At 38.3% G+C, this 17,333-nt stretch overlaps 1 protein-coding gene across 1 annotated transcript; it reads right to left on the bottom strand.

The window, feature by feature from the left end:
- Positions 1 to 12,791: 12,791 nt before the first annotated feature.
- PNRC1 (proline rich nuclear receptor coactivator 1) lies at positions 12,792 to 16,533 on the bottom strand. Its single transcript, XM_049897211.1, has 2 exons — positions 15,837 to 16,533; positions 12,792 to 13,709 (listed from the first exon to the last, which is right to left on the bottom strand). The coding sequence occupies exons 1-2, from the start codon at positions 16,365 to 16,367 to the stop codon at positions 13,266 to 13,268; spliced, it is 975 nt and encodes a 324-aa protein (XP_049753168.1). The 5' UTR covers positions 16,368 to 16,533; the 3' UTR covers positions 12,792 to 13,265.
- Between the last annotated feature and the right edge of the window lie 800 nt (positions 16,534 to 17,333).

The following is a 17,333-nucleotide window of genomic DNA, read 5'->3' as shown; positions in this document are numbered from 1 at the left end:
TAGGAGATATATTTATAGAACTCTCCTTGTGTACCTTGTTGAATTATATTATTAAAAGTTCTCAGCTTACACAGTTAATATTTATATCTAGAATGCTTAAGAAAAACTTTTACATTTTTTAGCATATGGAAGCAAGTATTGCTTCTATTTGTTTTGAATGCAAGTTCCTTTTTTCTTTGCATTTTAGATGATGCTGTGTGTAAGAAACAACTTTTTAAAATAATTTGTACACTGGTAATATTTGGACAAGTACCATAAATTTGTGTAGACTATACTTTCTGAATAGATTTCTCTGTTTAATCATAGCAAAATTTATTTCAAAACTACAAGTCTCTGAAATGTTTAGCTCTAATACAATTTAATTATAAAATTATGTGGCACTATTGAAAATTTCAAGGATAGCCAGAAGAAAGAATAAGACATATTAATGTTTGGGTTCACACATGTATATGCAGTAATTTTCTATAATAACTAGGAATTGATTATAGTGTCTTTATTCTGCATTAACAAGTTAGCATCTCTTAGTAAAAAGTTAACAAGTCAATGTTTCTGAATATGTTTAATCCTTTGATTTACCTCTGATTTGATTTTCTGTTGTATCCCAAGGCTGCTTAGGAGGGTAATAATTTGGTTTGATGGAAAATCTGGAATAATAACTCAAACTTTTTTGAGCCTTTACTTTGTGCTTGGTGTTGCTCTGTAGGTTTTATGTTATTTACTCATTTATTTCATCACAACAACCTTATGAATGCTATTGCAGATGAGGGAACTATAAGTTACATGTACGAGGTTACATAGCCATTAAGTTTTGGAGCTGTGGGGAGCTGATCTGCAGTGTGCCCCTCCCTAACTACTATGATGTGTCTTATAGGAAGAAAGAAATCTTGGACAGATATGTGCTTAATTAATTTTAAGGAGCCCTGGTGGCACAGTGGTTAAGTGCTTGGCTGCTAACCAAAAGGTTGGCAGTTGGAACCCACCAGCTACTCCACGGGAGAAAGATGTGGCAGTCTGCTTCTGTAAAGATTACAGCCTTGGAAACCCTTTAGGGTAGTTCTCTGTCCTACAGGGTTGCTGTGAGTTAGAATCAACTTAATGGCAGTGGGTAAGAAAATTTGTATAGGGGAAGGGGAGAATAGAATTTGAAAAAGAATTGACTGTAGGCTTCAGTGAAAATGGGTTCTATGATTCTGGGAGAAAATGGATTGGCAGCTGTGCTGGGTACCTTGGAAAGTTGTCTTCGGGGAATATCTGTATTCTAGGGTTCTCTTTTGTTTCTTGGATGATTTAAGAAAGGATACTTAGGCTAAGATTGTTAATAAAGCAAATGTTTTTATTTCAGACATCTGTTATTAAAGAATATGTATTAGGTACTTCCAAAGTTTAATGTGGAGATACTACCTACCTCCATTTGTTCAAGATTATAGGGGATAAATTAATATCAAAGAAAATAAAGATGGCCACTATCAGCTGCTTCTGTTTTCTTTCTCCCCATGAATGATGCACAAATTTGTTTAGCAGAAAGGCTGGAGTTCTATTTTGTGGCTCATAACACATAATGGGGGAGGGAGTTTGCCCAAAACTTTATTTGGAGCCTAGGATTTAGTCTTGTGTTGCTGGGCTAACTTATGTGGGGATGTGGTGGTGGTGGGGGATTCTTATTATTTATATTGCAAACCAGTGGTTCCTACCTTTTTTTTTTTTTTCTTTTAAATTAAGAAAGGAATGGTGATCAATAGGAGCATTTCCGTGGATACCCTCAGTGCCAAAACTGAGGCGTCTACCTCTTTCTCTAACACCCAAGGTAGCATTTGAGGTTACATGCAGTTGAGAATGATGCTGTTTTAAAGAGATAACTTTTAATTTGCTCTAATTTATATATTAAAATGCAAGTTACTAGTTTTGGGACTTTAAATATTATTTGTAATGTTTGAGATACAACTGTTCAGGTGACATGGTGCATTACAAATAAATGGCTAAGAATTGCTGCCTTTATTCTAATTCCATTGCAGTAGGCAAAACTAGTCAACATTTAAGAAGATGGATTTAGAAATACTTTTATAGTTCTTCTAAACTACATTAAAATTGTAATTATTTGTAGTTTAAAATTTTTTTTTCTCCAAATAGAGTGACAGAATATTAAGGTTACCTGTGTAGATAAATACATGCTACATATGCAGCATGGTTGGGTGCAGGGGAATCTTAACCTGGTATCATGGACTCAGAGCCTCAGGAGGTCTGGGCCCTGTGAAATTAAATGCCATACTGCTGTCTGCAGTTGTCAAAAGATAGGTACGTAGTTTTATTGTACTTTGAAACAAGCCCACAACTCCCATCGGTTTCAAGACACGTGGTTCAGTGATACATGTATGGGTTTGGAGTCAGAACTCAGTTTTAATTCCACACATCCATTTACTAGCTATGCAGCCTTGAGCAAATTATTTAGCAAATTTGAGACTCAGCTTCGTAATCTCTAAAATGGGGATGTATCTGTCCCGTGGAGTTGTTCAGTGTTAAAAGATGCCCAGCACAGTACCAAGTATGGAGTAGGCATTAAACTTTTTTTCTTTAATTTAGGTACGTAATTGATTAGAAAAGTTACAAGTTTTTAATGGGGATTATGCATTTTAGCATCATTCCCTTGATGAAAATAGGATACTTAGTATCATAGTATTAATTCTGGCATTGGCCTGTCAGGTTCTGAATTAGGCACCCTGGAAAATTTACATCGTGTACACCTTTAAAAAGATGTTCATAAAATTAGGCCAATTCAATACAAAGATAGTTGAGTCAAGTAAAATAACCCGTTTAGAAATGTAGTAGTCCCTCACAGAAATGTTACATAGTCCAAGTTGATTCAACTTAAAACAGTACTTAAAATATGACAAGTACCATTTTATCTAAAGGAAACACACAAAGAAAAGTTGAATAAAAAATAAGTATAGATGAACATGCCCTTGTGGCGCAGCGGTTATGAGTTCAACTGCTAACCAGAAGGCCAGCAATTCAAATCCACAAACCGCTTCTTGTAAACCATGGGGAATTCTGTTCTGTCCAATAGGATCTCTATGAGTCAGAATTGACTCAATGGCAACAGGTTTGGTTTTTTGGATCATGTCCAATAGTAGTAGTTTAGTATTTTCATAAGTGTTTTTGTTCCGTTTTCAGGGAAATGATTATATGATTAGTCTTTCTTGACTCATTCTAGGAATGTACCTTAACTCTGAACTTGTGGAAAGAAGTAGTATCAACTTGAGGAGGTAGATGGATACTCAGTGAGTTGTTGGTTACCATTTTTAAAAGTATTATGTGATTATTAAGTATATGTCTGCGTAAAGCAGAAATCCATAATCAACCAAGATTTGTTGTTTTATAAACTAGTAAATAGATTACAAATTAAAGCCATGGAGAATATCCTGACTGTATATTAGGAAAATAACTGAATTTTTAGGTTATTTCAGAATGCCAGTAGAAAATTTAAAGAGTCAGTCACTTAAGGTGAGGAAATTCCTAATCAGTAATCAGTATTTAGCCCTAGAAATGAGTCGACTGCATGTTGACTGCTGTTTTATCTTTTGTGTATTTCAGCTTGCGTAAGATGAGTAGTTCCTCAAATAGTGTAATTGAAACATGCAAAAATACAACCTCTCTAGTCTAGGAGTGTAAGTCTACTGACAAAACGTCTAAGTACTGCGTGCTTTTTAGAAATAGCTTCATAGAGGACTATAGAGGTAGACTGAGGAAAACAATAAAAACTTTGCCTATGAGTACCTGTTGTACTAAAGAAAACTACATTCTGGTTTTCTTACTCCTAATAGTATGGATTTAAATTGACTTTAATTTCAACACCAATCTCAGTATAGTCTTCAAAGCCCCAACTGATAGACTACTTATTTTAATAGTAAGAACGTTTTAATGGTTTTTGGTGTGGGGGCGTATGTGAGTGTGGGAAGGGTGAGGTGTGGGAATTAAGAACCATTCCTATTAAGCCCTTGAGGCAGTATCTAATTTGTAGTAATACTTTACACCTTAAGAAAAAGTATTCTGTTGAAAACCTCTTCAGAATTGACATAGCTATAAAAAGTCAGCCTCTTCTGGTAATCTTATATTTGAAAAATGAAAAGGAACATTATTTAAATTTCAAGGCATTATGAAATATTTATGTAATTTCATAAGGACTTCAGGGAAAAAATTCTTTAACATCATTGCAAGTGATAACATTTCAGCCTTAATTTTCAATGTAGTTGAATTATAAATACTAAAATGTTTTAGTTTTGTTGGTATATTTATTATAATTTTTAATATATATATCTAACAATTTTGGTATTTTACACTTCATAATTCTCTACTGTTACCATATAATCTACTAAATGAGATTTAAAAAAAATACCATTTAAAAATAATGGATGAAAAATTTATTTTCTAAAATATCTCATTTATGAATGGTACCTGATAAAGAGCTCTGAGCTGCCAGTGGTCAAATATAACTGACACTCTTTAATAATTTTGGGGGGTGCTTTTATGTGAATGTCCATGTTGGAAAGTGGAGCTGCATCACCTAAAGGCTGCTTTCAAACAACACTTGGATTCCATTGGCTCCACTGCTGCTAATTCAGCATTAAAAGCTTTGTGAGGGTAGGAACTAACCAAGCATTGAGTTGCACACTGCTTTGCCCTTTTGCTCCCTAGTCACTTCATTGCTAACTAGCACTTCAGACATCCCCTTTCTTCTGTTTTGGGAGTCATGAATCTTTTTTTACTGCTGGAAATTCAGGTAATTCCACTTCACATAATTTCTGTAACTTTCAAAGTACGCACAGTAATTATAAACCGTTTTCAGTCTTTAATAAAATCTCTGCCAACCCTTTTATCCTCCCCTTTCTTCAGGGTAATATTTATTCAGGGTAAATAAAATGTTTCTGATTTTTCCTGTTTTGATTGACTACTAGCCTTAAAACAGAATTTGGCCTTCTATTTTAAAATATTTTCTACTGCAAAGGTATATTTTAGTTACTGTAAGAGCTAGATACTTGTTAACTTCAAAGTGACTCTATACTCATTGATTCCATACTTGAAACAGGCTTTTCAAACAAAATCCAACTAATTTAGAAACTACCAGTATCTCCACTTTTGACCTTTGCTTTCATAAATTTATTTAATGTCAACTGTCACATTTCCCAAATAAGCCAATGCTTAAATACAACATCCTTTATCTTTCAGTTCTTATTTTTGGTGGTTTTGGTGTATCAATCATTAGTTTGAGGTCTTCTATTTTAGAAGTTTTAAAACCAACCAATGTATTTGAAAAAAGTGCGAAGAAAAAATGTATAACCTGAAAAGATGAACTTAATTATTTGTGCTGTATATTACATGTGAGTGAGCTTTTACAATTATTCGTAAATATTCAGCTTATGTATGTTTAAGTAAACCAACCAGTAAAACAGTCTGTTTTTCCTAGTTTTTTAAAACATTTTATTATAAAAGCTTTCAATAAGAATAATTTTACAGTGCACACCCATATGCCTACTACCTAGATTCTACAATTAACAGTAAATTTGCTTTATCATGTGTATATTCATCTATCCTTCAATTCTCTGTAATTTAACAGTAAAATTTTGGAAAAAACTGGAATGTTCATAAGTGGGTATTCTAATTGGCTAAAGAGCGATCAGAAAACCTTGATTGAATATCTTTCATAAACATAATTGTTTTAGTTCTGAAATTCAGGATCTGGTCTCAAGCATCAGGTGGTTAACAGAAACATAAGAAAAAGATGCAGTATTAAGGAGATTGGACTGAATGCACAGTGACTCAAGGAGCTGCCTTGGAAGATTGGTAGAGGAGGGCATTTCCAATCCTTGATCTTAGTCCCTTCTAAAAGTTATGAACAGTAAAACCATGATCATTTGAAGAATAAGGTTGATTTTGTTCACCTTTGATAGGACCAGAACCAAAGCCTTATAAACACCTTTTATGATGCTAGTTAAAATACAATAGTAAAGATGTAACGATTTTACCGTTAATAGACAATTTTGAGTTCAATTTTTACTGGTATTCAGGAGAAGTACTTTTGATTTATTGTCCCTGTTTTGATTAATTACTAGCCTCAAAACTGAATCTGGTCTTCTATTTTAAAGTATTTTCTACTGCAAAGGTATGTTTAAGTTACCCTAAATGTTAAGTAGATTTTTGTTAACTCAGGTGACTGGTCATTAATTCCATACTCCAAACAGGCTGTTTGCATGTTGCAAATAACCCAGAGTATCCAAAATATCTTCTGCCATTCCCTCCCCAAAATTCTAGTCTACAAATGACATGTTTGAGTTTGATAACTAGTCAGGTTAACAATTTCTAATAAGTAAACTGTCAGTAATAATTGAGGAGTAGGGTTGTGCCAATGGTTAACAAGCTCAGCTGCTAATTGAAAGGTTGGAGGTTCAGCTGTACCCAGAAACACCTCAAAATATAGGCCTGGTCATCTACATCCAGAAAATCAGCCATTGAAAACTCTTTGGAGCACAGTTCTATTCTGACATATATGGGGTCACCATGAGTTGGAATTGACTTCATGGCAACTAGTTTTTTATGTATATATAACCAGCTTTGGAGGAGTTTGATTAGTATCTAGCATCTTTACAACCATATATTAAAATCCATACATTTTTCTGAGTTCTAACTTGTTCTCTACCACTTACGTATTAAACTATTAGACTAGGAAAAATTACTGAATCCTTTCTTCCATGTTAATAAACGTGTACTTGTGAGAATGGCTAGAGAACTGAAAATTTTCTTCGTATTTAAAGATGTTATTTTTTCTTATAAGCTGTTAAACTTCTAAGATCCATGAATTCTAATTAAATGGAGCTTGAACAGAACTGGTAGCCTCCTTTAACAAATCTGCTTCTGATTTTCAGTTTATCCATGTAGGTTACTTCTACCAGTCTTCTCATTTTGTCCCTTTCTTAGTTAATTTGGATACTGTAATTAATGTCACATGACCTGTGATAAGCTATTCCTCTAATAGGGGGAACTTTAAATTTGTATGGCTACTTCTATACTCAGGAAATATTACTGTAAATTCTGCTGTAGAAAATGAATTCTAAAATCTCAAAAATGAACCCTCGGTAAATGGAACACCTCTTTTAAATTGTAATTCAGTTTGGGTTTTTTGTAATTAAAGTCTGAAGTTTGGTAATACAATTCCTGGGTGTCGTAAACAGTACTCATTTTAGCATATGTAATTTAGAACCTCAAGAAAATTGCAAAAGAATATGAGAAGTGTAACAATCTGACAACTGTCAGATTAACCCAAGAACTCTAATAAAAAAAAGGAAAAGGTTTAGATCAAGTATATGAGATTATAAAAACAAAAAACTCCACCCCATACCTTCAGAGAATTCTATGTAAAACTATCAAGAAAATTCCTTTCAAGATTAAAATTTTGTGTTTTTTTTTTTTTTTACAAATAGCATTCTATAAGATGTAAGTTAAATATCCTTTCAGATTTCAATATAAGTAGTTTCCGAATTACACATTATTTGTGTTTACAAGACTGCATCCTTCGCCATCTCATAACACGTAAGCCTTTTCCCCCGTTGAAAACTATTGTGGAACAATTTTTGAGAGTTTTTAAATGATCTGGATTCAGAAGAGAAAGGAATGAAATACAAATAAGCAAAAACAACTTGGAGGAGTTAGCTCAGGAATCAAATGTTCAGCAAGATGGGTGTGATAAACAAATGTAGATTAACCATCTCCTTCAAAAATTTAAATATTGCAGGAAGTGTGTTCGTATATCCAAGTGTACATAAATGTCCTTGATTCCCTCAACCTGAAGGAGGTGTATGGAGGGCATGAGGGCTAGGGGCCTTCCTCCCTCTAAAATAAAGGATAATGTATTCAGCAACATGTTGGGGAAGGTCATTCTGAGATACGAGAGGTACAAAAAGATAAATAAAAAATAATAATATAAAAAAATCTGTTTCACTGAATTTAAAATCATGGACTAAGAAAAGGAAAGGAAATTGAGAAATTTTTCTCTACCTTCTTAGCAGTTGGGACACTGCATCAGAATTCAGAACTTAATTTAGTACTGTCAGCTAAAAAGACTTTTACGGGCAGCAAGAGAACCCATCCATCATTTAAAACTTTCAGTGGGGAAGTATGTTCTAACTCAACAACTAGTTTATTATCATAGATGAAGTTGAGTCCATTGGAGGCAGAAAGTATAAGGTCAAGAGTACTGGTAAAAAAAAAAAAAAAATCCTTATGAGGAAAGGAGAGAATATAGGAAAAAATATTTCAGTTCCATTTTTGTGTTTTGTTTCTGTACACAGTTACCAAAGCTGTTAATCTAGGCCTGACCTATCTTCTTTCAACTTGCACTTTTCAACATAGATGCCCTATAACCCACTGCCGTCGAGTTGATTCCGATTCATAGCGACCCTACAGAACAGAGTAGAACCGCCCCGTAGAGTTTCCAAGGAGCACCTGCTGGATTCGAACTGCTGACCTCTTGGTTAGCAGCTGTAGCACTTAGCCACTACACCACCAGGGTTTCCAGATGCCCTATAAAAAAAAAAAATTTTTTTTTTTTTTAGGCACCTTAAAATTCAATGTGTCAAATTATCTTCCTCTAAAATTTCAGTCCTCCAGAGTTCCATAATTGCGTCTTACCCTCTTGCTCAAGTTAAAAATCTTTTCTCATCCTAAATTCAGATGCTCAAGTCTTAACAATTCTGCCTCCAAAATATCCCCCCAATATGACCATGCCTTCTTATGCCATTTGATAATGTCCTTTAGGACTTTTTCTCTTGAACTAGTGAAATACCTCCTTTAAGTGGTCCTCCTGTCTCAAGCTTTCCCCTTTCCAAACTGTTCTCCACATTCCCTTTTTTTCTTTTTGAAGCAGGAATCTCATTCCCCTGCTCCTAAATCTCTCGTAGCTCTGCTGTACTTACAGGGTATTGAAACTTCAGCATGACATTCAAAGCCCTTTCTCTATGTTCTAACCCCAATACAACGTTCAACGCATTGAATCTTCCTTCTTCCTTGTATCCTTATCTTAAGCTACTGGACATTCCACATCTTTTCACATCACCGTCTTGCTCATGCTTTTGCCTTAGTTATTTTCCTCTTTGCCAAATACTGTTCCCTTTAAGGCCTAGGTTAATGCTACTTCTAAGGTGTCAGATTCCCACTGGACAATCTTTATTTACCAGAATTGGTCACTACCCTCTGGGAGACCATGATTTCACTTTTGTTTTTACTTCGTCCAGCATTTGTTGTGGGATTGTTGAGGGAAATGCAGCTTGTATCTTAGTTGTGGTTATGTCTTCCCCATACCACCTATAGTTAACATTCAGCTCTGCCATGTAGCCTTTTATCTCCTGAACAAACCTTACACACAAGGCCTCATGCAATGAATTGTAGACATGTTACTAAAATATTACACAAAAGAACTGAGAAAAGTCAAGAGGAGTCAAAAGTCAGAGTAGGAGGGGTGGCTGAGGTAGTTTTATTACCCAAGAGGCAAGACCACTAAGATATTAATATAAATATCTAAGATAACTTCATTGTCAGGATTTTTACAATCATACGCAAAATGTTATTAAACCTGTGAATGTGTCGTATTCTAGAATCATTTACTGTTAGATTTGGGAGATGTCAGAACTCATCTAAGCCAACCCGTTAATATTTACAACACATTATTAAAGTTAAATTTAGTGAATGACTACAAATTGAGAGAATTTTCAGAATATGGTTTGAACTTCTAAAATGTGTTTTCCCAACTATTTGTGAGAAGGGTATTTGCATCTGTGTGAGCAGGAATGGTAACTTAAAACACCAACATCAAATAAAAAGTTCTGTGGCCTAACGGATGACACGTCTGATTCTGGATCAGAAAATTGAGGGTTCAAGTTCCTTCGTGGTCATTTATTTCTTAGGAGCCCTGATGGTACGGTAGCTAAAGCATTTGACTGCTACCCCAAAGGTTTGTGGTTCAAAACTACTAGTGGCTCCTTGGGAGAAAGGTGGCAGTCTGCTTTGGTAAAGATTTACTGAGTTGGAATTGATGTGACGGCAGATTTTTTTTTTTGCATCTTCCAAACTCTTGCCTTACTTCTTAGACCTGATTGCTTAATATCCCCACTCAAAATTCATCTGTTCTTATTGCTACCTCTTGGCCTTCTTAACCTCAAAACCAGTCCTTTTTTAAAAAATCTCTAACCATTTAATCATTGTTCTCTCTCCAGCACTGCTCCTAGAGTAACCAGGAGCAAGGCAGGGGTGTGTGACTGAGCTCAGACAACCTGCACACTTTTCCCCAGACATCTCAATGATTTTGAGAACATTCTGGGAGGTAGGCAGGAGCAGAGGTGGCAGTAGAGGAATCTAGCCAATCCACAAAGCCACAGCATCTCACAATCCTAGTTCCTGTCTCTGGGTAGCTGCCAGCTGTGTCCTCTCCAGGTCCATTCTGGGACATGCTGCTGAGGGGCAGAAGCAATGAGATGGGGGCCTCTGTTTTGTTCCCTCCCAACAGTACAGGTTGTTAAAGCTTTTCAACAAAGAGCAAGAAAGGAAAAAAGGCAAGTATTTTTTTTAAGGTAGTGTGAACATCACCTATTAGGCAAAAAAACAGATGCGGTTTTACCTCTGTATCATGACTGGATCCCATTCAAATCCTACCATTTCCATGGATACTGGTTTTATGTTAAAATATTGGGAAGGAAAAGTGTGATTACATAGTTGTTAGTTGCCATTGAGTCCATTCCAACTCATGGCAACCCTGTGTGTACAGAGTAGAATTGCTCCATAGGGTTTTCAAGGCTGTGAAGTTTTGGAAGCAGGTCACCAGGCCTGTCTTCCGAGGTGCCTCTGGGTGTATTCAAACCACCAACTTTTCACTAATAGTTGAGCTCTAGGGCTGCATATACAAGTAGTACATCTAATACTATTTCTCAGGTTTTGTGATGTCTATATAACACCCCTGGAGCCCTGATGGCATGGTGGTTAAGTGCTTGGCTGCTAACCAAAGGTCAGGGGTTTGAATCCACCAGCCATGGTGTTAGAAACCCTATGGGGCAGTTCTACTGTGTTTTATAGTACTGCTATGAGTCAATCAACTCATCAACAATGGGTTTGGTTTTTTTTTCTATGTAACACCTTATAGCACTGCTTGTCACGTCAATAAGTGAATCTAAGGCACCTGTATCACACCCAACTTTGAATAGCCAGAAAGCGTCTCTCCTCCTGCCCTCCCACCTCTCCATGAACCAAATGGTGTTAAGAATTAAGACCCTTTTCTTATCAACTGTTTTACCAAAAATGTTTTAAGTCCTAACCATTGCACCTGTGAATTTGACGTTTTCAGAAAGTTTTCCCTGTTATCAGTTAAACAAGGTCCTACCAGGGTAGCAGGAATCCTAGTCATAATCCCTTCTGAGTGGTGTTTTATAAAAAGGAAGAACAGATATGAAAAGAGTCGCACATACAGGGAAGATACCGTGTCCATGGAGGCAGGTGCCATTTATAATCCTAAAAGCCACCAGCAACTTTGAGGCATGGGAACAGTTCCTCTCAAAGTCCTCAAAAGGACATGGCCAACACCCTGATTCCAACCTCTAGCCTGAGAAAATTTGTTCTTTAGAGCCACCCATTTTGTAGTATTTTGTTGTGGCAACTTTAGAAAACTAAGATACCTTCCATTTTTCTTGGGAGGATGGTAACACCTTTCTCACCTATTCCCACCTTAGGAGAATCATGTATATACCCTCTTAAAGTTCTGTTTTTCACATGTCTACATAATGCCCAATTATGTAGAAAACCTCTTGAGTAAATTTTAGCTGCTTTAATTAAAAATAGAGAAAGTTATATTTTAGAATTTGAGTTGGAATAGACTTTGCATATACTGTTGACTAGAATAACAAAGTCTGAATCAAAGTAAAAAATACATGAACTGCCATATTCATCTTGAAGCAAGCTTCAGAATCCAAAATCTTCACCTCCTGTTTTAACGTCAGTTATGCTTGCTTTAGAGGAGCCCTAATGGTGCAGTGGTTAAAGCACTCAGCCGCTAACCAAAAAAGGTCAGTGGTTCAAACCCACCAGCTGCTCTGAGGGAAGAAAATGTGGCTTCTGTTAAGATTCACAGCCATGGAAACCCTATGGGGCAGTTCTACTGCCCCATAGGGTTGCTGTCAGTTGACTCAGTGGCATTGGGTTTTTGGTTATTCTTGCTTTGGTTCAAGTACCAGCATTCAAGATCAATATAAATTTAGTAAATCAAGTGTTTTCTTTCACTGAAAAATGTGTAAGCCTAACGGTACTTTATCGAACAGTTTATATATAAAAATACATTCTAAGTTAAAAGCTAATCAATTCTACTTTTATCTACAATCATTTGCACTTTGAGATGGGAATTCCTGTCCTGGGAGGTAGTGATAGTGGTTATTTGATCCTTTAATGAAATAACAGAGGAAGGATGGACAATTAGTATCAACTCTGATATTCACAGCCAGTAAAACGGGAAGTTAAAAATCCAATCACACAATACCATCTCCTGGTCACACATTCAAACATGAAAAGCAGTCACACACAAAAAGTCACGACTAGTTTAAGAGGGGGGGCCAAATTATTATTATTTTAAAATTTGATTACAACCGATTTTGTTGGCATTAAAATTAAAAGTATTTTAAATTTGAATAATGGATATAAATAAAAACAAATTAAGTTTGGTAAAAATGGGAACAGGAGTTTTCTAGTAATTACAGATTAGAAGGCAGAAATCAATTTAGAGAAACACAAATCCCATGTTCACAATGATTGTGCCACAAATTTAAAATTTCAGTAGTGCATTAGTTCACATTTAGATATTCACTTTGAGATTAGATAGCTGTTTGTTGAAAAAAATCTCAGTACCTTGTGCAAATAAAATGATCTTCCATGTGCCTTGACACACACTTAAAATTTCTCCATTTGATATATACAAAACATCTACCCATTTGGGCAGGGCAAAATACATACTTTCATAACAAAACTATAATGTACCTCTCAAGTATGAACAATATACACATAATACATGGTGTACAGTATTTACAAAGTATAAAATATAATACAAGCTGTACGTAAATTTTTAAACTCATCTTTTGCACTTGTATATGGCAACAAGGCAAACTTCCATTTCTGCACCCATTTTTCTTTTAAAGTGTCCAAGGATTTTGGAAAAACTATGTTTTACATACATACTCAAATCTGAACTATTAAGTTGGAACTTTTAGGAGAGTTTTTAAGTGTACTGCCATCAGCTCCCTATTTTGGTTGGAATTTTCAACAGTGCTTCCCATCCAGTGACTAGGTGGCTTTGGAAGAACGCTAGGTGAAGGTGGATCACTAAACTTTGCTCCTGCATAATTTTCCTTTTGGCTCACTTCAGTTAGAAATGCTGATTTCTTCAAATGCATACTTTTAATGTTCTCAGTATTTTTAAAAGGCTTTTTTTCCTGCTTCTGAATTATATCAGATGAAAAAGAATCCTGCCAAAAGTTATTTTCATTTCTTTTTGCAGAGGTGATCTTGGTTAGTGGCAAATTATATTTGTTTTTCTGTCTGTTTATCTTTGGTTGTTCATACAAGTGTATACCATGAACAAGCTGGCCGTGGGGAATGGCAATTTTCTCCGATTTTCCCATCTTTGATTTTAAAACCTATAAAAACAAGGAACATAAAAGTAAATACACTCTCAAGAGAAAAATCAGTCATGAACCTTATACTACATATTTTCTTTCAAAAAGTTCTTCCAGACTTCAGTTCACTAAATACTTATTTGCTTGCTGCATATATCACTGGATGCCCAAATATACGCATACCTCTCATTTTGTTTAGCACTAGAAAATAGTCATAATTTCCACTGTTTACAGTATGCAAGAGCCAGTTCTAAAATATCAAAACTACAAAACCCAAAGCAACTCCAAACCCCTTTTTATAACTGCAAGGCGACTAATTATCTATCTTCTATATATGTGTGCCAACCTCTTTCTGACAAAGGCCAGTGTTTTTAGAATAGAATGGTGCCAAGGGAAATTTTCAAATACTTTCATTTTCGTTGTCTGAGAGTCTGGTTAAATACTTAAAAAGTGTGTTAATAAATATGTTTTTTTTATAAGGAGGTACTTTTAAAATTACTTCAGAGCAAATAAAAATTTGATTACCAGGAAAGATTTTAAGTGAGGAAGTGTTTTGATAATGGTTACCATGTATGCACAGAAACAAAGTTTCCAGCTTCTGAAAACAAAATATTTCAGAAATTTTAACACTAAAATACAAATTTACAATTTTTATCACCCTTTCCAGTTATACATACTTATACAAATACATAACCAGAAAAAAAGTGCTTCCTGCCTGTCTCCTTTCTGGTTTACCAAATGCTTCATGAGCTTCGTTGCTCTATCACTTTTCTAACTGACGTGGTCCTCGTAAGACGCCATGATAGGATGGCAAAGTTTAATCAATCCATCAGATCACTGCCTTTCCAACATCTGTAACATGGTAGAGAAAGGACATAAAAATAGAAACCCACAATACAAGGCAGCATATGTCATGTCAAAGTCAATTGCAAACAGCACCCTGGTTTTAGTAGTAGTTCTAGTAAACAAAGGACTCTTACTGGTTAGAAAACAAACAGAAAAGCTCACTTTTTAAACTATCACTGATTTCAAAATAGCTATGGGATTTTAGAAACTTGTAAGAAATCTGTGATACTTTAAGGAGCCATTAAGGGTGTATTTAACAATTTTTTCTCCAAAAGTCTGCTACATAATAAGCCGAACAAATGGCACTAACTTTTCCTTTATCACGGAAGAACATGTAAAAACCAAAAGTCAGTAAAAAGTTTTATTTTGACCATGGTTACCTTAATTTCCAAAATTTTAGCAATTTAATCTCATTTAAACTTTAACCAATGTCAATCGTATTCCAATAGCATGGCAATCGGGCGTCAAAATATCAACTCAACTGGTAATTTTTCCTTCGAAAACTTCATTATTCTAGACAAAAGTAATAAAGTCCAGTACAGTATACAGTGGGAATGATTGAACAATAAACTATCTCATGAAGACTGGCAAAAAATATTGCTTCACACATCCCTTCAAGCAGACAAGTACATCAGCTAACTCTACCGCCGCTCGTACCAACTTTGCAACTTAAAAGCACGGCTAAGTAGGTCGGACCCGCGAAGGGCAGAGTCCTAAGGGAACTAGACGCCCCACACGGGGCATCTCCCATCTGAGCCGCTTACAGCCCACTGAAAATCTCAAGCCAGGGCGGTAGGAGCTGGTCCAAGCGCTTCACCGACCAGGCTCGGAGCTACCAACGGTTGGAAAACCGAAAACAGTCCCCTGCCCCTGCCCCTTCCACCCCGCCCCGGCCTCGCCTCCTTCATGAGCGCCAGAGCGCTCCGCACGTAGCGCGCGATGACGTCACCCCGCGGGCCCCTTCCCTCCCCCCACCCCACCGCGCGCCCCGAACGCCGAAACCCCCTGGAACGCTGCCAGGCTTCTAAATCAGGGCTGTTGCTGGGGCGCAGCCACTCCTCCCATTGGCTGGTTCCCGGGAGCCAATCAGCAGCGCCAGCGCATGCCGCCCCCTCCCCCTTTTCCCCCCAGCAAGAACTAAGCGGGCGTCACGGAAACTTCCCTCCCGAGTAAACAGCCGCCCCTCACCCCCCCCCCCCCACCCTCCAGAGCCTCAGTGCGGGGCTCCAACCCGAGACTGGGCTGTGGCCATCTGAGGGCCGAACTCCCCTACAGCCCCCAGTTCCCTCTCGTAGTTCTCACCTCATTCCTGAGCGAGGGTTGACCGGGCGGCAGCGGGCCAAGGACAGGACTCGTTTCCTCAGTTCGGGCTGCGGCCGCAGGGGCCGGGGCCGAGGCGGCGGCCTGGCCCGGGACCTCATGCGCTCCGCTCTGGCCGATCGGGGGGCTCCGACCGCCCCCCAGACTCGGCCGGTGCTGCTGGTACTGGTGGAAGCGGCTGGGAAGCTGCCCCGCCGGGCTGGCCCGCACCTTCTTCTTTCTCCGCTTCTTTGGCGCTGCCCGAGGAGTGCCCCCCGCCGTAGCGAGGCTGCAGTTAGTCAAAGGAGCTGTAGCGCGACGCTGAGGAGTCAGACAGGGACCATCTCCCCCGAGGAAGTGAGGGAAAAAGAGGGTCGGCGGCAGTGCCCGGGGGTCCGGGATCCGGGGTAAAGGCGGCGGGGCCGTGGTCACCATCGGCAGGGCCCCGAAGTAACCACGGGCGGAAAAGCCCAGGGGTGCAAGGCGGCCGCCCAGGACAAGCGGCTCCCGTTGCGGGACGGAAACGACGGTCATAGCGCCGGGAAGCAAGTGGCACAGAAGGAAGAAGAGGAGAAAGTGAAGCCAGTGATCACAGGGTGGCGGCGGCTGCTGCTACTAAGAGAGCCCGAGAGGAGAGCGGACCATGGTTCGGGCGGTGGCGGCGCAGCAACAAATACCACCAACCCCAGCTCCGAGTGTTGTTATCGGAAGCTCCGCCCTACGCCCGCCCATCTCCCTCGGCAAGCCCAGTCAGGTTTCTACAGGACAGGCCACGCCCCTCCGGCTCCGCCTCCACGGCTTTGGAGAAACACATACAAACAACTAGCTTGCTGCAGCCCGGCACAAAGGGCGCGCACTGCGCAGGCGCTACCAACGGGTTCTTTCGGGAAGAGATGGTCCCGCGAACAATGAAGTTCCGTTTCCGCTCCACTTCCTCCCATCTCCCTGGGTTGCTGCCTCACCTAGGCCGTCTAGGTAGTCGTCTGATCTAGGGTGCACTTGGTGATGGGATAGCGGGAGGAGAGAAGGAATCAGGAGCATCGTTGCCTCTCGGCCACTGACCTTGGGGAAGTATTTGTTTCATTTCAAGCCCAACAGTATTATTCTGATTTAAAAAAAATTTCGAAGTACATTATAAGAATTTCTTTCCTAGAAATCGCTAGGAAAATGAGTCTACATGTAAATTTGATGAAGTGTGGCTCACTTTTTTTTTTCTTCACTTGGTCGGCAGCGCTGCACATTAGCCCTCGTAATCAGAGAAATGATTGAAAGTGGGTTGGAAATACATAAAAAGTTTTCCATTGTCTTTGTATTCGAAGGACTATGAGACTTTGAGATCCCAACACTGAGCCTGATACTGAATAGACTTGCATCTCAAAGGGAGGAAGAGTGAAACAGCTCTGCAACGTGATTTTTGTTAAGTGTGTTGGTGGACATTTCACCCTCAACTATGTCCTTGCACTGTGCTCACACTTATCTTATTTGAACCTCAGTAAGAAA

Source organism: Elephas maximus, chromosome 1 (genome assembly GCF_024166365.1).
Source record: "Elephas maximus indicus isolate mEleMax1 chromosome 1, mEleMax1 primary haplotype, whole genome shotgun sequence".
Taxonomy (NCBI): domain Eukaryota; kingdom Metazoa; phylum Chordata; class Mammalia; order Proboscidea; family Elephantidae; genus Elephas; species Elephas maximus.
This window is presented reverse-complemented; position numbering and strand designations above follow the sequence as displayed.

Coding starts and splice junctions, on each gene's coding strand:
- PNRC1 (XM_049897211.1), bottom strand. CDS start 16,367: ATGACCGTCGTTTCCGTCCCGCAACGGGAGCCGCTTGTCCTGGGCGGC. Junction 13,710..15,836: donor AACCCTCGCTCAGGAATGAG/GTGAGAACTACG, acceptor TTGTTTTTATAG/GTTTTAAAATCAAAGATGGG.